This window comes from Citrus clementina, unplaced genomic scaffold, assembly GCF_000493195.1.
Source record: "Citrus clementina cultivar Clemenules unplaced genomic scaffold, Citrus_clementina_v1.0 scaffold_5, whole genome shotgun sequence".
NCBI lineage: Eukaryota > Viridiplantae > Streptophyta > Magnoliopsida > Sapindales > Rutaceae > Citrus > Citrus x clementina.
Window position 1 is genome coordinate 34,159,507 of NW_006262201.1, and position 22,822 is coordinate 34,182,328.

Genomic DNA, 22,822 nt, shown 5'->3' on the forward strand with positions numbered 1-22,822 from the left:
GCCTTGTAAGACACGATAAGCAGACAGCGGTCGTGACATGTTTTTTTCTTTTTGTTTTTTCATCGTTTCAATTAATTAATTAATTAATTGATGAAAGATAATCGCAGTGACTACAAGTGGTACATTCTTTAAAAATAATTAATAACCACTAAATGAAATTAAAGAAATGTTTCACCTGTCGAGGGACGATGGCGTACGTTGTAAAACATTAAAAATTAAACACCAAACGCGTGTAAAATTTAAAGTTTTTTTTTTATAACTATTGGTTTAAGATTTATCTAAACAAAAGAGAAGAAATGTGAGGGAAGGGGTTCGAGCCTCCGCAGTCGCATTGTAGGGATTTAATTTAAATATTCTTCCTTGGAGTCCTTGAGTTCGAGTGAAGACAGTTTTTCTCTCAGGATGGGAGTTTGACATCCCTCGAATATTTGAGAGGGTTAAAAATCTGAGCGGTGTCATATCAGCATTCATATCAATAGGGCTCAATATAAATATATGATTGTACATATCAATTATACTCTCATGTAATATGAGTTGTAATTGAACTGTAATTTGAGCAATAGTCTCATATAATAAATAAAAAACAACAAAAGAGAAGAATGAGTCAGCCATTTTGTCGACCTATTTACTTTATTAATCTTTGCAAGCAAGCAAGTTAAGATGATTGAGACCACATGTTAGTTCAACGAGATTCCTATAAACAAACATAATATTGGAAGGTTATGAATAACAAAATGTTTTTTTTTTTATTTTTGGGATTTTTGCATATAATTAGAAGAGTTATTCATTAATATTACTATTGTCTTACGTGTGATGGCAATTGCTTATCTTTCATGATTATTTTTTTTTTTACAACTCTATTTGTCTTAATTTTAACTTAATGTAATCCCAAAGGATGTTTGATTAAGAAACAGAAACAAAATTTAAAATTGACAAAAAGTTGTGCGGCAGTAAAAATGCCTTGCTCGTGCGTTAACAAAAGGGTCGCCAGGCCAACTAGAGAGCCTTGCGTGAACAATAATGTCGAAACAAGAGAATAATTAAAGCAAATTATTCGTGCCATGAAATATGAAAAAAAATCACATGCCAATCAATTCTCACGTTTATGATGAATGGGGGCTTGAGTTTTATGAATTCATGGCAGTCAAAAACATAATTGAGCAACAAATAGAGAGATATCTTTTAATGGTGGAACACGATGCGATCAATCAAAATGAACGTGATCATGGGTGATGCAATGGCTCTCTTTTGCTTTTGGTCACTTTATTGTTTGAACGAACTTAATAATTGCTTTCAATAAAGTAATTAATTATAATTTCATGTTAGATAAGACCATGTTCATAATAATCCCTTAATTTTATTAAAAATTATCAATTATCTGTAAATTATTAAAAACGAGGTCAAAAATATCAACCATAAACTATTTCTTATACCAAATTTTAATTATAAAAAGGGCACTATTCCTTTTTTTTGTTGGAGTAGTTTTTATAATAATTTTTTTAATTATATGAGACTGTTATACGAGAAAATAATTAAGCAAATGCTAAGTTAAAATAATTGTAACATACATCTCTCATGTGAACCACACAAATTATGAGTCCTATAATTTTATGTGGTTCATATGAGAGATGTATGTTATAATTATTGTAACTTAAAGACTCTTAAATAATTAATATTTATAATTATAATATTAATTTATATTAAATTTTATATAATAGTGCCTTTGTAGCAATTAATTGTTTCAAGGTGAACACGTCGCATGTCACATGGATAATTTATATAATTATTGAAAAAAAAAAGAAAAAAAGAAGAGAGGGGGCAATAAATGTGAATAAGCAAAGGACGCGTGTAATCCCGTGACTTTCATTTAAAAGTCTCCGCATTCCCCCTCCATATAACTAACAAAACCCTCCTCAATTCTCTCTTCATAAAACCAAAAACAGAATTTTGCATTTTATCAAACCAGCGCAATTTGGATCAATAAAAAAAAAACCATAACAGAATTTGATTATGGACTCTTTCGACGAATCAAATTGCGACACGTCGCTCGATATGGAGCCGAAGCGGAAGAAGCGAAGAATAGGGAACAACGACGACGGAGTAGGAGGAGAAGATGAGTTGATTCGTCGTCGCCAACGCAATGATGATGATGATGATGATGATTCCCGAAACGCAGCGTATCGGGAGGTTACGAAGCGTTGGAGAACGGATAAGGAGCAACAGATCTACTCGTCCAAACTTTTCCAAGCGGTCCGCCACGTGCGCCGTCGGAGCTCGTCGGCCAGAACCGGCAAGGCAATCCGAGAAACCGCTGATAGGCTGATGGCCGTCTCGGCCAAAGGCGCCACCCGGTGGAGCCGCGCGATTCTCTCGAGTCCCCCCAGTTTGAGGCTCAAGAAGCGGCAGGTTAAAGTGAGAGTCACCGGCTGTAGCCGGTTGAGGAGGAAGCCGGAGGAAGCGATGAGGAGGAAGAACAAGTTGCCGCCTGTCCAAAAGAAATTGCGCGTGCTCGGCCGGATGATTCCCGGTTGCCGGAAGGTTTCGTCGTTGAATCTTCTAGAAGAAGCGACTGATTACATCTCCGCCTTGGAGATGCAGGTCCGGGCCATGACTGCTCTCACCGCTATTCTAGCCGGCTCTTCGCCGGCTGATGATCGGCTTGGCTTGAACGTTGTTAGATCGTAGAAGGCCGTGGCTTTGTCCTGCCAGGTGTTATTAGTTTTTTGTTTTTTTTTTTCTCTTTTAATTCTTTATTTTCTACTTTGTTTTTATTTTTATGAGATTTTTATATTCGTGTATTTTATTGTATACATGGCCTCTTCTTTTTCTTTTTTTTTTTTCCTTTTTTGACCTTTCTTTTGAGCACCACCCTATTTTAATTTTTTTTAATCTTAATATTGGTTAGCTTTTTGTTTTATTAAGATAGATTAGTTTATTAATCAATTGGGAAATGCCAACTAATTTTGGTTGGACAATCAACCATAACTTTAAGTGAAAAACAAATAGGTTTTCTTCGGTGCATGTTTCTTAAGCGAAAACGTTTGCTTTCGTATTCCAGAAATTCCAACCAAAGAATTAAAAAAAAAAAAATGATGATCCTTCTTTCAAGTAACCAAAAAGATGAGTTATCAAATTTCTGATGTGTAAAAATATTGATTAATGTTCACTGTCATCAGTATAATGTTTTTTATATATAAAAATGTAACGTTGTTATATTGTATCTTTATTTTCATTACAATGTATTTTATTAATATTTACAATGGGTCTAGTTGAAAATTAGAAGAAAATCATTTTGTATAAAGCACACAATAAATAGTCTTGAAAACTCAAAACTTTTGAAAAAAAAAAGAAAGAAAGAAAGAAAGATGAGACAACCACTTAATTAATTGCATGATTTGCTAAGTAATGTGATATTTTTTCAAAATTTGTCACGGCAGAGTTTTGAAAATTAAAGTTTGAATTTTGAAATATGGAATGGGTAGGGTAGGTTGAAAAATGGTAACAAGGGTGGATTCATATGAAGTGTAAATGAAAATTTTACGTGTTATTAGATGAATTTATGTAAATTCCAGTGGGTGTGATTTACCGGGAAGAGATCCTCTGACACAAATGGATATTTGTGAGATACGAAATCGCGAATAATGAGGGAACAGTGGGGAAGCACAGCCCCACCAGGTGGCCCTGACAGGAATTAGAAAGTTTATGTTGTTGATGAAAATGGAGCCAATTTCCAAATTGGTGTTGTGAACAAAACAGCTTCATGACATGTGCCTCGATGGCCCTACTGCAAATGACCACCGACTTTCAGGCCCACCCTACAACTTTATAAAATGGCTTCCATGTGATCATCAGCTGTTTGTGTAAATGCCTCAAACAAAAACCAAAAGTAAGTACTTGGTGTGTGCACATGCTATTTGGAGACGAAACATTTATGGTCTAAAGACAAGTTTTAGCCCAGCCCTGCCCCCTCACCAGTAAGCCCCCTTTTCTAATCTCTCCCTCCCTTCTGTTTTCCTATTAAAAGCCCAACACGTGTGCTTCTGCCAATACCTAGCTGTCAATTTTAGTGGCATCCCTATCAAGGGCTTTATTTATTTATTCATATTTTAAATTTTTGGAGCCAACATGCATATGTATCTAGGTCATGATGATGGGTATTGGGTTGAATTGAACGACCACACCACACATGATTTGTTCTTTTGTAGATTTTCCCAACTCAAAATTGCTTTATTTTGTGTGCTTTCATTTCAAAAATCATACATTTGCCTTTGCACCCCCACACACACAAAACCCCCCATCTATTTTCACATGCTTCCATGTGCTCTCATTTAAGAAGCCATCTTTTGCTTTCCCTTTTTTGGGCAAGTTACTACTTGTATCGTGCACTGGGACGAACACCTGTTAGGCCTATTTATCTGTTGGATTTGATAGCCAGAATCAACCCTTTATTACCATTTTTTTTTTTTCTGTTTGGCCCACTAATTGAAATTTTTTGCATGAAGCTAACTTTGAGGCTTAACTTACCTGCAATTTCTCATTTTCTTAAAGACTCTAATCAAAAGGAGATACAGAGCCCCCTTTTTTTGAGTCGATTTTTTGTTTGTCAAAAATTGGTATGAAACCATGAATTTGAGTAAATGGGACCATAGATTTGTTACTCATAATAGGTTAATACTAGAGCCAAAATCATCTCTGATTTGTGGTACACACTTGATGGTGACCTGACTTGAACTCGTACGCAACTCTGAAAGCAAAATACAATTTGCATCGTTTAAATCTCAGGGTTGCTACTTATTCCAAAGGCGCCTCGCTCGTCAATGTATATAAAGCCCTTATAACCTCCTCCGCCGTGACTTGCCCATCAAAGTCTGTCGGTATCTACTGGAAAACTCCCAACACGAGTTCCGGCCTAACACACCACTTGTTGCTTTCTCAGTGGTACCTGGTCCAGACTCGCGGCTACCATGTGTCGCTCATTTAATTTCCCTCACATCCATCCAATTTACATGTTGATTCATCTGCCCCGCATATTCTGCTCCGTTATTTTCTTTAATCAAAGCTCTTTTCATATTGACAATGATCATTCCAAATCCATTCATAATAAAAACACAAATCGGAGGTTCAATCTACAATATACCGGCTGTATTATTACGATCACCAATTTTTTATTTTTGGGCCATATTTTCTAGTAATTCGAATAATGTAATGAATATCTAAATGACTGTAATTTTTCGGATGATAAATGCAATTTTATGTCTCTATCGTATAATACCATTTTAATATAAAGTATAACCCATTGCAAGTTTGTGTTCAAAATTGAATATTTCAGGTAAATCTTTAGGTCGAACAAATTTTAATTCAATTTTTGCCGAACTAAGTTTCTACTTTTAAATTAAATAAATACTTATGATCATTAGATAAGTCATATCGAACGTATACTAAATTATTTACTTTAAAATTTACGAGATTTACTGCATTGAAGAAACGACAAAGGAATTTACTTTTGAGTTGCCAAAAAGCCAGCTCCCCAACAAAACTGTACAGATTGAAAGAAAATGAGAGTTGGGGTGGGGGGGGGGGGGGGGGGGGAAGAAGACAAACTGTGTATCAATATATAATAATAACAATAACAACATGTTATTTGTTATTTGCCTCGCCCACTTGTGTATGTGCTAATGTCTTTTATTGGCGTTGTGTTTGTGTGGGTGACATAAATGAAGCTCGTGGCACTTACTATTAGCACACATGGTGTCTTCATTTCATTATGATCCCCTGTCTTGCGACAAATTTGTTGACCCTTTAAATATACGAATAGTAAATAACATTAAGTATACGGAATTTGTTGGGTATAGGGGTGAGGGGCCCCGATGGGTCTTTACCACACGTGGATCCCTGGTGGCCGTGATAATGACGCCCTGGCCTTTTCTTTTGGCGCAGTTGATGGACTCGTGCAAAACCTTTTCCTTGTTAATGGATAAGGGTTCAAATGGCGACGCCTGGCTAAGAATCTATTGGAGCAGAATTTAGATTTTTTAGGGACCTATCTAGATTCTAGCCGAACTCGAATTATTTGAGTCCCTATCAAAACTCGACTTTACGCCCTTAAGGCATGGTGGAATATTTTGGGCTTTGCGTCAGCTATGAAGGACGGAGCTTTGGACTTTCACTATGGGTGTATGATGTGTGTGGGCTGGAAATTGGGATGCCCAGAGTTATGTAATGGGCAACTCAGATTTGTTTTTCTTTTTATTTGTGGTTTGTGACATCTAGATAGAGATGGACTTTTAAAGTCATACTTATTATAATTGTGCTCGAAAATCTACACTAATAAAAACGAGAAACCACTCAGCTTCAGTTCCAGGGGGATTATTAATTCTCGGGTACGCAACTCAGATTTAAGTACATTAATTCTCGTGAAACTTTACTTACCTCTTTTAGATATTCCTATGCATCTTTTTTTTTGGGACTTGTCTATGCTTCTTGTTTAATGTTATTACTTATTAATTTGCTCAAATATTCAAAGACTCTTTTAAGAAGTTTTGATTTTTGTTTTATCAATCGAATTAAGGATGGCTTTTGGTTTTAGTCTTAATCTATATAGATATCCAATGCCATTAATTATAACAAAAGGGCTCTCCGTTTTCCCCTATGTTAATTCTATCTTTACTGTTGCTGTTCGTATTTAAACACCAAAAAGATAATTCTTATATTCTTGACGTGGGCCTATATATAAGTGCATGCATGTGAGAGTGAATTGAAAATTCAGGATGAATAATATACCAATCCATTTTCTATCCAAAATGGGAAAATATGAACTTGATATTCAAGGTAACAACATGAAAGTTACTGTGGTTGATCATGCTGCTCTGATAGATGACAACGTGGCTGCATTAAAGGCTTTATTAAAAAGGCAACGTGTAGTCGGTATTGATGTAAAGTTCAATCACAGATGCACCAAGAAAGCTGAAATGTTAATACTTTGCGCAGGAAATCGCTGCTTAATTATTCAACTATGCCATCTAGGTCAAATTCCTGAGAGTCTGAAGAAGTTTCTTGCGGATGAGACAATTTGCTTTGTGGGAATTGAAATGAATGGTAAAGTTGATGGCCTAGGTAGGTGTAACTTGAGGTGCAAGACTGCGGTGGAGCTAGGGCATTTTGCTGCTAGGGTTCTTAAGAAGCCTCATATAAGTTCATTTGGTTTGGCAAAGTTGGCTAGGGAAGTTGGAATTCATAATTCTCTGGCTTCTGGTTTCAATGGGTATGCTCCAAGCTGGAGTGCTAGGGCGTTTTCAAATGAGCAAATTAAATTTGCAGTTCATGAAGCTTTTGCTTACTATGTTATTGGAGATAGAGTGTTGAGTTCGCTGGATGCCTAACTATTAATGTAATTGCACGGCTCAGCTTTTTATTTTGGGTTTCGATTCATATGTATATATATGATGAGTGGTTATATTAATGTAAAATATGATAAGAGCTCGTAACCAACTTATTTCTAATTTGTTATGCTACTCTACACGCGCGCGCACACTTACACACACTAATTGGTTGGTGTAAATGGCGAATCAGGAATTAGCGTTTGTAAAAGTTGGTATAAATGTCGAAGCAGTGATTAGGGTTTATATGCACGATTAGGATTCTCTACTGATCTGATCATGCTCTGAGTAAATAAATCAATCACTGATTGGTTGTTAATAAATAAAAAATTAAAAGAAGTTAAATTTTATCCATATACTACTACTAAAAGATACATGGCAAAAGATCATTAAAAACTCAGTAATGCTCAGATCAGAAGAGGATCATGTTCCTTATATGCAATTTTTTTTTTTTTGTTTCATTCGTCATGTGTTAATTATACACTAGTGACTTCTGCAATGGTATTTGAGCTTTTGGGTTCAATCCTTTACTCATCTTGACTTGTGCAATTGTCTTTTTAATTAGGGTTGGTACGAGGAAACGTTGAGCGTGTGATGAAATGGATATCAAGCCGGCGGTTGAATTGGAACAATTGGCAGCTGAGGTCCTAAAGAATGCTGACCTTATCAGTGCATGTGGATTAGCAGAGTTGGCTAGGCATGTTGTAATAAATAAATAGGGTTTCTCTTCTGGTGCTGGTTTAAAGTTGAACTATTTGACTGCGAAGCTAGGGCCTTTAAGCACGATCAAAAAAAGCATGCTGTTCATAATGCTTTTTATTGTTTTCTTATCGGGAACAAGTTGATAGAAATGTTAATAAGTACTAATCGTATCTATCTAGCTAATGAGCTCATTACATGGATTTAACAGTTTACTATTAGATGTTTGTTGAATGTGAAGTGGGCTCTGTAAGTTTGTGGGCATGTCATATGTCCTAGCGTCTTGTTTATTGTCAAATATTGTATTGATAATTTTTGTTTTGTTTTGTGGGGGGGGGGGGGGGGGGGGGGGGGGGGGGGTAATTCCAAGAATCAAGCTATATTATATCTTAAGATTTTTATTGTATTTTTAGCGTCTTGTTTATTTTTATAGAAGGTGATTGAACTTGATTGGTGCTATAACGATATTAATATGTGTATTAATTAACTATATATGAAATCAGGCTAAAAGATGTAAACTTGAATCGAGGCAAGTCGACGGAATTTCTGAGTGATAAAAGAATTATTTGGAGTTTGATTCTTATCATTTATAGTAAAAATGAGAAAAACAGAAGTTACGGTTAATTTTTCCAGAAGAGTTTGCATGAATTTAGTTAGTAGAAGCTTAAAAGACAATAGTATAAGAAATACAAAAGATTCAATGGAAGGTGCTCGTGACGGTGAATTTTGGGACCAACCCAATATGAGTTAATGCATCGGTTAAATGACTGATTTTTTTTATTTTTTATTTCTTTTTGGTTTGTCTTGAGAAATAATAACTCGATACCAAGAGGGCATTGTCATGATTAATGACACGGTTTAATAATTAAGAATATGTCAATTATATTGATCTCCTAAATATAAGGACCATTCTTAAAGATTACTGATACAATATTCAGATAATGCCCCAAAATCGATGAACTTAAATTGTTCTTAATTATATTCTAGGATATCGGAATGTACCTACTGTTGGTTCATTTAATCCGAGCAACTCAATCACTTAAATTTCACTTAATTATACAGACAAATTCATTTTTAAGTTTCTACAATTATTTCTTCGTTAAAGATTATTAGCAACATATAAGACAAGATTGAATCAAAAGAACAAGATGATGATACCCACCCAGGTCGTTTCAAAAATGGGTATCTGTGAGTTGGAAATTAAGGACTTTCAATTTGAAGTTAGCGTAATCGATAATGCTGCTGTGATGGACAAAAAAATTTCTGAACTCAGGGGGATGATTAGAAAGGCGACGCGTCGTAGGCTTCGATGTTAAGTTCGATTCCCAGACCAAAATTCCTGAGATGTTAATCCTTTTTGCAGTAGATCTCTGCTTGGCGGTTCAACTCTGTCGTTTGAGCAAGATTCATGAGAGTCTCAAAACCGTTCTTGCTGACGAGACTATTTGTTTTGTTGGCATTGGCGCGGATGACAAAGTTAGAAGCATTCGCGGAAACTTAGATTATACTCCATTGTTATACTGGCATTGGTCTGGGTCGTTTGGCTGCTAGGGTTCTTAAGAAGCCAAAACTTACTGAACTGACAGGGATTGCGGAGTTGGCTAAGGCAGTTGGAATTGATCATAGTTCATTGTCTAATAAGGAAATAGAAGCAGTGACTCTACCGAACTGGAGGGCTTGGGTTTTCACAGATAAGCAGGTCCTGTATGCAGTTGAAGAAGCTCGTGGATGCTATGTTGTTGCTGACAAGATGTTGTCATTGCTTAACCGATGCCAATCTCTGAAATATGCTAATTATGATCTAGCTTGTGTTTGTTTTCTTAAGCAACTTTTTTTTTTCTCATCTTGATCCTTTTCTATACTTAATTACATATCTAATTATAAGTGTGGTACTGTCGCTTTTAATCGATATCTATTTTATAAAATAGAAGGTAAACAGTTTTTTTTTTTTAATGACTTTTAAGTCATAATTTTTATTCATTTATTTTTTTTATAGCTCCAATCTAATCGATCACATGGATTCGATTGATGCTAATTTATCCGAATTAAACGGGTCAGGTCACAGTACAATGTTTCAGGGCTCCATGTGAAGATTAATAACCAGAGCGAAAAAGCAGAAATATATGCTAGTTCTTTGGGCAGGAAATTAAATCGTTGCTTGATCATTGAACTATGCAACGATTTTCCTCATTTTTTTCCTGGTAGTCACACGGAATTTCTGACCGACAAGAGTACTTGCTTTGTTAGTATAGCAATGGATATATAACAAGGTTAAGAAGTATATGCAGTAGTTGTATAATGAAATACTGATGTTGAATTAGAGATATAATATTTTTAAAGTAAGAGATAAAATAAAAGATAAGAAAAATATAAAATTTAATGCCGTGTATGTATTTAATCGTATTAGAATTTGTATTTTTCTGTTATTAAACTTATTTTTACTCCCTACCATATTAAAGGATGAGATTCCTTATTACAAAAGAAATATATATGTATATAAAAGGATCCAAAGGCAGAAGGCTCTTTAACAAGCAATTAGTATCAAAATAAAGGGTGAGATTAATTTGAAAAATTACGGAGTTAATATTAAGGTTAATGTAATGGATCATACAAGCTTGGTGAACAAGAATCTTTCGGAGTTAAAGTCTTTGTTGCGTGCGTAGGCATCGATTACTGTTGTCGACATTAAGTTGCATCCTCTGACCAGTAAAGAGGTCAATTGATCATTCTCTTTGTATGCAATCGTTGCTTCATCATTCAAGGATGCCTTATTTACCAAGTTCCAAATACTCTTAACACAGTTTCTCGAAGACAAGAATATTGTTTTGTCGGTACAAGAGTTTTTAGTCTCAGTGACTCTGATTCCTGGATATATAGCAGCCATACATATTATCGTAGGCTTTGCAGCGGCGTTAATATGTTGGCCATTTGCATTGGATACCCGCAGTTCCTAATCCCAATATCACCCTTTTATATTTTCCAATTCGACCCTTTTATCTGATTGTTTAATTCATGAGAAGTATTTTTTTCGTGCATGACCTGTTTATTGATAGAGCTAGCTAGTTAAAGACTACTCCAATTGTTTGGATAATCAAGATCAAGTTAAATCAGTGTATTCAATCTAACTCAATTTAATTGTACTCAGTTTGATCAATATTTCATGAATTTTAGATGACATTAATAAATGAACATAACACAACACATAATGGAAAAAAGTCTTGGGTGCCTTTGGAGCACTACTTTTTTCCATTCATTCCCTATCACATGTATGTTTTAACCAATCACAATAATATATATACACATACGTGTCACGCAAAGCAATGAATGGAAAACAAGTGATGCTCCAGAAGCACCTAATTCATAACACTAATTCATCAACTCGATCAAAGTTATTTTTACAATTTTTATGATACTACGAATAGTTTATGGTTGGAAAAGAATATATAGTAGACAGGCACAATACATATATTGAGTTTGGATTCTTTATCTTTTTTATCAAAATTAGAAAAATAACATGTACACAAAGTTTATTTGTTGTTTGAATTAATTAAGTTTAATGGTTAACCACTGGGCCTTAGTCCAGTGGCTCGAGTCAGGCCTTCACAAGTGTGAGAAAATTGGTTCGAACCCCCACATAAATATTGTGAGTGGTTTAGTTTAAATTTCCTTCATTATCTCTTGAGTGAAGTTAAAATCTCTCGAATATTAGAGATGACTAAACTATGTATTATTCTATATAAGAATTGTTGTAAACTAGTCCAAATTATTATGTGATTTTAAATACTAGTTATAGTATCATGTAATATGTTGTATCTTATTAAAAAAAATATTAAGTTTAATGGTTGGCCTTCAGTTTACGCTTACTGTGTTCGATCGGATTAAATTTGCCCTTCTCGGTCTATCTTCCCGATTATGTATCAAACTCCTTTGAGGAACTTATTCTTTCCAACTTTGATTGCTCTAGTGATCCTAAAATTTCCGAGGTTGTTCGGAAGAAATCATCTACCCTTTGGTGGAAGCTGGTTAATTGTGAACCTGAATTAGAATCCTCTGAAAAAGACGACTTTGTCGTTTCTGGAATTGAATAAGAAACGACAAAGCAGACAAACAGATAACACTGCCATACGACAACAAGCCTCTATCATACGAAAAGCTTAAGTAATGCACGTGACTTGCACGAGCACCAACGGAATCAAGCTTTAGTTAAACGGCAGCTACTGATGCCGTTTCAATCTGAAGAACTGTTACAGACGGTTAGAGTTGGCGGGAATTTTCTGGGTTTGTTGAATAAGAGCTGGTTTACAGCTCACACATCTGGATCCCTTTCGAGTTGTATAAATAGCCTTCAGGGCTACTCTTAGAGTAGATCGTTCCTTGTAGCAATTACTCTAAAAACTTGTAATCTGTTAAAGCATAAAGAAAAGCTATGGCTTCTGTTTCTCAAGAGGATGTAGGCTGCAAAGCCGAACCTCTATAATCCCCTTTGCATTTCGTTTTGCTTTATCCTTTCTTAATTCCTGTCTCTGTTAAATACCCTTATTCTTAATCTGATTTCTATATTGATCCTTCATTCTTGCCTTATCAAGACCAGTGTATGGTGATTTCTTGGGTTAAGGAATTAAGGTTATTCACTCTTAATTACAACAAAGCTTAATACAGATGGTCTGTCTAAAGGGAATCCAGTTTGTGCTGCAGGAGACGGTTTATTTCGAGACATGGTTGTTTTCATTCCTCTTGGTGTTCACGACTTTGAGAAGGTCTTCATGCCACTTTACATGTACCCATTCTTGTCAGGATATTATTTTTGAAAATCCAAACTCACATTGAAAGGCTTTGTGCTTGTTTAATTAAGATATGTTGAATCAAATTAATTTAGGGATAATTTATAACTCCAAAATCAATGAACCTGATCAAATGGTTAATTAACATTCTGGAATATTGAACTGGCTGGTTCATTCAATCCATACAACTCCATCACTTGAACTTTGCTTCTATTTATACAAACAAATTCATGTAGAAGTATACACAAAACCATTTCGGTATTTCCTAAAGATTAGTAGTAACAGAGAGATCAGAATATTGAATCAAAGGAACAAAATAATACCAGCCGATCAGATTTCATCTAAAATGGGTGTATATGAGCCTCAATTTAGGATTAATTTAGCCGATCATGTTGCTGCAATCAATAAGAAAATTCAGAATTCAAGACCTAAGAACACGACTTGTTGCAGGGTTCAATGTAAAGATCAATCCTCGGAGCGAACCAAGTGTTGATTTGTTAATCCTTTGTGCTGGAAAATGTTGCTTGATCATTCAAATATGACACTCCCGTGAAACTTCTTGCTGATAAATTTGTTTTGTTGGAAAGGGACGGATCACAAATTCAGTAGTACTGGAACAATCTTTGGTGAGAGGGACAAAGTTTTTTCAAGGGAATGGATGTAGAAGACAAGATAATGCAAGGTGTTGAGGCAGATATAAAGGCGTTGTGTTCCACGGCTTGTTGACCGACGAGGATGGTGACCTTCGTTCGATCCATTAATCTGTTACACATCCTCTACAGCAACAGTACAAGGGCTGGCCTTTTTCCAGAGTTCGCTGAACTTTGAATCGCGGTTGCATCTTTTAAGAGGAGGAAGTGTTGGAAGATAGTTGTGTCTTTGAAAGAAACTTAGTTCTATAGTGTTTGGCAATCAAGAAAATAAAAGAAAATGAAAGAGAACTCTTTAGAACCTTTTTATTATTTTCAAGTTAATCAACTTAATGAATACAAATTGACATTTATACTAAGCTACAACCTGCTCCACACACACGAGTTTGTTACATCACATAACCATTTGCTGCATAACTAATTTTACACATCAGCTCAATCAGCTAACTAACTTTGACAGGTCAGCTCAGTGAGTTGATATGCTACAACCAGCTACACAGCAACAGCATGCTCTGCTCTAGCTATACAACAACATCATGCTCTGCTCCAGCTTCATCCAATTCACTAACATCCCCCCTCAAGCTGAAATGTTTAGGATGAACATTCAGCTTGTCTATGAAGTAACTAAATTGTTTGAAAGTAAGAGCCTTAGTCAACACATCTGTTGTTTGATCTTGACTAGGCACATAGCATACTGGAACTTCTTTAGCAGTGACCTTATCCCGGATGAAATGTATATCCAATTCAACATGCTTAGTCTTAGCATGATAAACTAGATTATAAGCTAAAGCAATGGCCCCTTGATTATCACACAACATCATAGGAGTAGAGCTTAATTTGATACTAAGTTCACCAAGTAAAGATTTGATCCAGGTAACCTCTGAAGCAGCATGAGCAAGAGATCTATACTCAGCTTCTGTGCTGGATCTGGAAACAACATCTTGTTTCTTTGATGACCAGGAAACAATATTAGGACCTAGATAAACAGCAAAGTCAGCCACTGACTTCCTATCATCATGATCACAGGCCCAGTCAGAATCTGAAAAACAATGCAATTGCAGAGCTCCTTGATTGGAGAAATGCAGCCCCATATGGATAGTGCCTTTTAAGTACCTCAATAACCTTTTACATGCTTCCCAATGTTGAGTTCTAAGACTAGAAAGAAACTGACTTAACTTGTTTACAGAGAAAGCAATGTCAGGTCTGGTAAGAGTAACATATTGAAGAGCTCCTATAACACTTCGATATTGAGAAACATTTTCAAGTGGCTCTCCTGAGGCTTTGGTGAGATAAAAACCTGTAGACATTGGAGTGGGCATAAGACTGCAGTCTGTCATGCCATGTTTGTCCAGAATATCAGCAATGTACTTGGCTTGTGTCAAGGAAACCGCTTGTGAAGATTTGCTGACTTCAATCCCCAGAAAATAGTGAAGTTCCCCCAGGTCTTTTAAAGCAAAAGCTTGATGCATATTCTGGATAACTTGTTGAACTATGGATGGACTGGAACCAGTGATAATAATATCATCAACATAGACCAAAACAATAGTTAGATGACCACTGTTCCAGGCATAAAAGAGAGAGTTATCAGACCTTGAATGCTGAAAATGCCACTGGAAAATTATTGCACCCTTAAACCTATCAAACCAGACTCTAGAAGTCTGTTTTAAGCCATACAAAGCCTTATTTAGCTTACAAACATGAGTAGGTTTAGTTGAATCAACAAAACCTTGAGGTTGAGCCATGTACACATCCTCAATTAATATGTCATTTAGAAAGGCATTGTTAACATTCACCTGCCTTACAACCCAGTGATTCAAAATTGCTAAGCTTAGAATAACTCTAACAGTGGAAGACTTAACCGCTGGACTGAAAGTTTCTGTGTAGTCAATCCCATGTGTCTGATGAAACCCTTTAACCACAAGCCTGGCTTTATACCTTGAAACTGAACCATCTGAGTTATACTTTACTCAAAATACCCACTTGCTGCCAACTATCTTCACTGGAGTAGCAGGTAAGACTAAATCCCAGGTGTGATTGGTTTTAAGAGCTAGATACTCTTCTTGCATAGCTTTATACCACATAGGATCAGAAAGTGCTTTGGAAACAGAAGTTGGTTCTAATTTTTGGGCTAGTAAAGCTGACGAATAAACCTTGGGCTTGAAGATGCCTGCTTTTGACCTGGTTATCATTGGATGACCAGATAATGCAGGTTGTGACAAAGTATGTGGAGGTGAATGATGGGATGGTGGAGAATGAGAAGAAGAAGAAGTGGAATTGAAATTATCAGAAAAGTAAACTGGAGTAGAATTTGGGAATGAAATAGAAGCATTTGATTGAGGATCATTAAGATGATGTTCTGATGATTCTGCTAAAGGTGCTTGTAACTGAGTAACAGAAGGAGTAGAAGAACTAAAAGAATACTCAGAATGTGTGGATGACTGACAGCTTGAAAAGACTGAAGAAAAATCTGCTCTTGACTCATAAGGAAAAGAACTTTCTTCAAAGGTTACATGATTTGAAATATACACCTTCCTAGAAGAGTGAAGACACTGATACCCCTTGTGTTGTGAACTGTAGCCAATGAAAATACATCTAGCTGTTCTGAAATCAAACTTATGTCTATTGTATGGTCTGAGTGTTGGATAACAAGCACAACCGAAAATTTTAAGTGTTGAATAATCTGGTGGGGAATGAAACAACTTTTGAAAAGGAGAAATACTGTTTAGAACTGGAGTTGGAAGTCTGTTTATCAAATAGACAGCTGTATGGAATGCATTCCACCAAAATTTGAGTGGTAAATGTGCTTGAGCTAATAAAGTCAGCCCTAAATCAACTATGTGTCTATGTTTCCTCTCAATTTTGCCATTTTGATGATGAATGTGGGGACAAGGATGTCGAAAATGGATACCAGAATTAGTGAGTAATAATGAAAAAGTTCTGAACTCCCCTCCCCAGTCAGTTTGGACAGTTTTGATAGAAAGTTGAAGATGCTTTTCAATGAATGTTTTGAAATTGTTAAAAACTTCAAGAGCATCAGAGTTTGCTGACAAGGGAAATATCCAGGTAAACCTACTGTAATCATCTAGGATTGACAAGTAGTAATTATATCCTTGGGTAGAACAAACATGAGAGGGGCCCCAAAGGTCTGCATATATCAGTTGTAAAGGTGCTGAAGTTTTTGTTTCTACTGAATCAAAATGCAGCATGTGATTTTTCCCATATTGACATGCTAAACAAAATTTCAAACTGTCAACTTTATTAAAAGCAGTAGAGTTGTTACAAGCTTTGAGAATAGTTTTGAGAGTATAAGATGCTGGGTGTCCTAATCTTCTATGAAGAAGATTTACATCAATAGAACCCTTTGCAACAACTGACAGACATGACTTTTTATTCAACTCATAAGAACTAACAGTAGAGAGCTGAGCAGAATTAAAAATAGGAGAACAAGCAAAAAGAGACTGAATTTTGTTTTGACCAACTGAACTGAGAAAGACTGAATAAGCAGCAGCATGTGAAGAGACTCTATACAAGCCACCTTTAGCAACACTTTCAAGTAAAATTTTCCCTGTGTTCCTGGCCTTTATAACACACAAATCACCAAGAAATTCAACAATAACTGGATTGTTAGCCAATAATTTTGAGATGCTAAGCAAATTCTTAGTAATAAAAGGGACATGAAGAACATGGTTAAGAAATAAAGATTGAGAAGTTGAAGTGTTTAGCACAACTGACCCTACATGTGTAATGGCTAATGCATTTCCATCTCCAACAAATAACTTTTCAGTACCAGTATAAGCTTTTGAATCCAGAAGCTTACCTAGATCATTTGTAATGTGGTTTGTTGCTCCACTATCAATATACCAAGAAGGATCTTCAATGTGTTCTGGTGGAAGTGAAGAAGACATAACTGAGCAAGATGAAGTACTTGACTGTCCAAGATTATTATATCCTTGACCAGAAACAAAATTAGATGATCCAGGGGTGAATGAGTAATAAGCAGATGGGTTGCTCTCTGGATATACTATATTTCCTTGATAGCCAAAACCCCTGGGAGCATTACCAAAACCAACATTTTGTCCAAACCCAGCATTTGAACCAAAACCTCCAAAACCTCTTCCACTATTACCATTAAAGGCTCTTCCTCTACCGTATTGCCCTTGATTAAAACCTTTGCCACCATTCATATTACCTCTACCATGATTCCTCTGTGGAACAAAAGATGAGTTGAACCTATTTCTGCATCTATAGGCTGCATAACCAGGTATGAAGCAAATTTGGCAAACAACTTCAGAGGAACTACTACCATTGTTAAACTGACCATATCCATATCCATTAAAACCTCCATATCCAGAATTGTTACCACCTCCAGAGTTATTTCCATACTGTTTCTGAAAATTTCCATTATTCTTTCCAGCATATGAGTTCTTCTAAACAATATTTGCTGTCATGTTATGCATCACATCACCGGCAATTTTTCCTTTCTTTTGCTCAACTCTATTTTCATGATTCAACAGCAAAGAATATAGTTCATCTAATGTTATTTTTTCACCTCGAGCTAACACAACAATGACTAAAGATTCATAATCTGATGAATCAAGACCAGTTAATACATGCATCACAAGATCATTTAACTCAACAGGTTTTCCAGCTAGAGCTAAAGTATCAGCTATACGTTTTACTTTTACAAAGTAATCAGACATATGCATTGCACCTTTCTTAATAGTTTGAATCTGCATTCTAAGCGTTTGAATTCTAGCTTGTGATTGAGAGATAAACATACTAGCAAGAGTCTCCCAAAGCTGTTTTGAGGTTGTTGAGTCAATCACAGTAGCAAGCAGATTTTGCTGTATCGATGACATCATCCAACTCAGCAGAAGTTGATCAGCCTTCATCCAAGCTATGAACTCTGGATTAACAGATCTGGATCCAGATTCAGTTAAAATTTCAGCTCCATTGTTGTTGCTAGAAGAAATAAATTGTTCAGGACATTCTCGATCACCATTGATAAAACCTTCCAAACCATTCCCTTTGATCGAAGCTAGAATTTATGTGCGCCACAAAATATAATTGTTTTGATCTAGCTTTATAGACATAACAAAACTAAAAGAGTTGTTGTTTTGAATTGTATTTGCCATTTATGGCTCTGATACCATGAAAGAAACTTAGTTCTATAGTGTTTGGCAAGCAAGAAAATAAAAGAAAATGAAAGAGAACTCTTTAGAACCTTTTTATTATTTTCAAGTTAATCAACTTAATGAATACAGATTGACATTTATACTAAGCTACAACCTGCTCCACACGCACGAGTTTGTTACATCACATAACCATTTGCTGCATAACTAATTTTACACATCAGCTCAACCAGCTAACTAACTTTGACAGGTCAGCTCAGTGAGTTGATATGCTACAACCAGCTACACAGCAACAGCATGCTCTGCTCTAGCTATACAGCAACATCATGCTCTGCTCCAGCTTCATCCAATTCACTAACAGTCTTGCTCTTGGAAAAATAACACGAAGACATAAGAAATCTTACGGTTTGAACTGAAGTAACCCCCCTTTGATATTTTAGAGATTGCTTCTTACCACATGACGCAACAAAGGTTGTATATTCTCTGAAGAGTTGTTGTAACCCATCAGCAAGATCATGAACCAAATCATCGGTAATTCCTATTGGAATTTCAAAGAAATCATCCAAAGTATCCTTGGCATTTCTCATTAGCTCCACAGCTGACTGCGCGTACGGCTCAGATTTGGACTTGGGATTCCATGTGTGCAAATACAAATTGTAATGAACTAACTATCGTCACAAACAAATAAAATTTCATTTTGAATCTTTCTTCATGCGTAAAATTAAGCACGTACTTCTGATTCTTTAGCTCTCAGATAACATTCCTTCCCTTTATTTATTCTCTCTTGAATCCACAATCTCAATTGTCTTAATATGATCGAATCAACTTCATATGGAATCATCTCTCTGACAATGCCTTTGCCTCCATCATCACACCCAGCAGAGTCTTCAACCACCATTTGGACTAAAACTTTTTCAAGCTTTCCAGCTCTTTGCAGCACATCAACTGTATCATTTTTAAGTGTCCCCGTCTCAGACAGATACTGCTTCAACACTGCCCCATAGCATTGGTGGAATGTGACAGTCGCAACCCCAGCTGCAATCGAGTGCCATCTCTTAAGTACTGGACTAAAACGTTCCCTCTCTCTCAATGCCAAATCCTCTGCTTCTTTAGCCAGTTGAAGTAAAGCTCCTGTTTCCCCTAAATCGTTCCCATCGCTATCTTCAGTCCTCAAGTTCCCATTCTCAATAATCTGCTGCAATCAAAGACACAAGCAATGCAAACATAAAGAACATATTCTAACAAGAATCAAAAGCAAATATAATAACCCCCTGAACTCATTAGCGTTGGGTTACATTAGTGAAGGCATTTTTCACCGAGGAACGAATATAATGATATCAACACGATCGCCGGTTGAATCCATCACCACTTTTGTATCTCCTCTCTCAAGCCCACCTTCAGTAATGCTAACATCTTCACCCAAAATCTTCGATGCCAATAAAGCTAAAGGAAGAAGGTTCTCAATTTGCCCAACGGTGCCTCTATGAAAATAATCATGATACCTAAGCAACCTTTTCTCTGCCCACCCTTGCATCGAGGCCAGAACGGACGCCAACATTCTCACATAAATCGCCTCTCTATCCGGCTTCTTAGCATCATTAGCCAACTCCGCTAATATAGTATGCGCCGCGCATAAAAGATCAGGCTCCGACAGAGAAGTCCCAACGTATTGTTGAAACAAAACCCATGTGAAACAGACATATTGTGTATTGGCCGATTGATCCCCAGGGTCGACCATGTCTTCTTCATCAGCTCCAAAAGCTCATCAACCTCATCAAGGACTAATGTCTCGTCTCTGAAATCGAATATGGATTGAAGCAGATCTATGTGGAGGTGGACATTGAGGGGAAAGCCATCAGCCCAGTGGCAAACATCGGTGGGAGTGCCATTGGCGATTCTCCAAGATAAAGAAACGACGCTGTTGCATAATGCTCGCATTGTGTCCGAATTCTTGCCGGTGTCTATAGGTTTTGTCTCACTTGCGCGGACGATTTCAAGAAGACGTATAGCGAAAGTGTTGGATTTGTCTATTGGGACTGATGGGTGTTGGAGGAGACCGGCTTCGAGGATTTTGAGTTGGCGCCTCTGCCATAGATGGTACTCGTGTCCATCATTGAATTCTGATGGTTTTAGATGCCGAAGCAGCTCTAGTGGAAGAATTGTCGTCTCCGCTCGCCGTCCCATCTGTTTAAGCATGAAAAGATGACAATGGTTAGGACGGAGCCGGAAATTTCATTAAAAGCGACAGATGACAAAGACTTTTGACTTACAAGAAAAGAAATTATAAATTATAGGGAGAAATTTAATAGATTTTATTAGAATATAGAGATTCTCCAATTTGGCGGGATATTGTTGTGCTTAACCCTGTCGATTGGTTGTATGTACAACAGTGGTATAGAAGAATTAATTTAATTCTCGCATGCAAGACAATAAGATGAGGAAACATAAATGACTCCTCGTACGTGCATGCACATGCATATATGCAAATTGTAAATGTTTACGTACTTGGCCAACAAGGGTTCTCATGAGAGAATTCCGGCGGGCTTGGTGGGTCATTAAATGAAGAAAGTGGGGAGATAAAGGCCAGGTGCTAACTAGTAAGGGTGCCTTCACTAGATAATTATATATACACACACAAAAATGCTAAGTGTCTAGAGCGCAAGAGAAACGGCACACAGTAATGCCGTTTTTCTCCCCACTAGCTCGCGCTCTTGCCCTTCCAGACAATAAGCAGCACTCATATATATATATATGTGTGTGTGTGTGTGTGTGTGTGTATTTACGTATGTATCATTATTTGTATTGTTTAAATTTTTCTTCCCTTTAAATAAATAAAACAGTAATGTTAAGAATATTAATATTTGAGTGTTGATTTAAATCAGAATTGATGTGACATTCATCTATTGATGATATAATAGAGTAATAACTAATTTTATATTTATTATTTAATAAATGAGTGACATTTAATATTGGACTATTGGACTCAAATGTTGGTACTCAAGCTTTATTCTAAGTAAAATGGTTGGTTTGATCTTTTAACATATTTCTAGAAACGTAATCAACTTGGTAGAATAAAATATCATTGGCTAGCATTCATGATCTACCGACTAAAAATTGTTTCGGAAGAATTTTGAAACTTGAACTCGATCCAAATCCATCAGGAGCATCAATCCGGTTTTAATTCATTTAATTGGTCCAAAAGTTGAAATAAACACTAGTGCTTATCTAGAAAAATATTCATCGTACTCTATATACGAGGTACGTAGCAAGGATCATGCAAATCATTAAATATTAAAATAAATTACTTTAAAAACTGTGAAAGATTAGTCAACGCTTGACGAGTACCACAACTTATTTTGAAATGAATATTCTAGTGGAAGTTTTCGGATGTTTAGTATTATTTTTTCCCTTTAAAATAAAATGAAAACGCTCATTATGTGATATAATTTAAATCTGATATGAAAATAAAATATTCAAATAGTGAATACAATCAATTTTTATAGATTTTTAAACGTGATTAATTACATTACACCATCATTTGCGTCACAAATGGCACATCTCATAATCTATGATAAACATAGGTTGATTCTATTTTTTGGGATAAAAAAGTATGGGTTGATTCTAATTTTTTTATATAAAAAAAGTGCTTTATGTTCACATATGGATGTGATCTCTTTATTAGCACTTTTTAAATCCAAAATCTAGAAAAAAAAAAAGTATTCATAAAAAACTAAAATTGCTTTCAGCCTAATGTGGTGACAGGTCACCAGAATTTGATAGATTATAAATCAAAATTTTGAAGGACTAAATAATGCAGCCATTGGTACAATCAAATAGAATATGATCACCATAAATCTCAAATAACAAAAAAAATAAACCTAAATTGCCATTGTTTTTAACAACTAGTATAAGATTATGATGGCATCATAAATTAAATATAAAAATTATAAATAATCAGATTCAAACTTCGAACCTCTTATCTCCATTTAAAAGATTTATCATTTGAACTAATGAACATTCACAACAATTTTAAATAGTTGTTGCCAAAATACTTTTACAAATTATGTATGTATTCACTTTTTAAGGACTAAATAATGCAGCCAGTTGGTACAATCAAAATATATTCATATCATAATACCTAAAATGCCCCGTTTTGAATTTTGAAAATTCTGTTCATATCATAA

At 35.8% G+C, this 22,822-nt stretch overlaps 2 protein-coding genes and 1 pseudogene across 2 annotated transcripts; 2 read left to right on the forward strand and 1 right to left on the reverse strand.

Moving 5' to 3' along the window:
* Positions 1 to 1,880: 1,880 nt before the first annotated feature.
* Positions 1,881 to 2,790, forward strand: LOC18041003 (transcription factor bHLH149). Its single transcript, XM_006433485.2, has one exon. The coding sequence runs from the start codon at positions 2,011 to 2,013 to the stop codon at positions 2,683 to 2,685; it is 675 nt and encodes a 224-aa protein (XP_006433548.1). The 5' UTR covers positions 1,881 to 2,010; the 3' UTR covers positions 2,686 to 2,790.
* Positions 2,791 to 6,800: 4,010 nt separating this feature from the next.
* Positions 6,801 to 7,379, forward strand: LOC18041881. The gene has a single exon (XM_006433486.1). The coding sequence runs from the start codon at positions 6,801 to 6,803 to the stop codon at positions 7,377 to 7,379; it is 579 nt and encodes a 192-aa protein (XP_006433549.1).
* A 6,071-nt stretch (positions 7,380 to 13,450) lies between these two features.
* On the reverse strand, positions 13,451 to 21,194 carry LOC18041882 (annotated as a pseudogene).
* Positions 21,195 to 22,822: the final 1,628 nt, after the last annotated feature.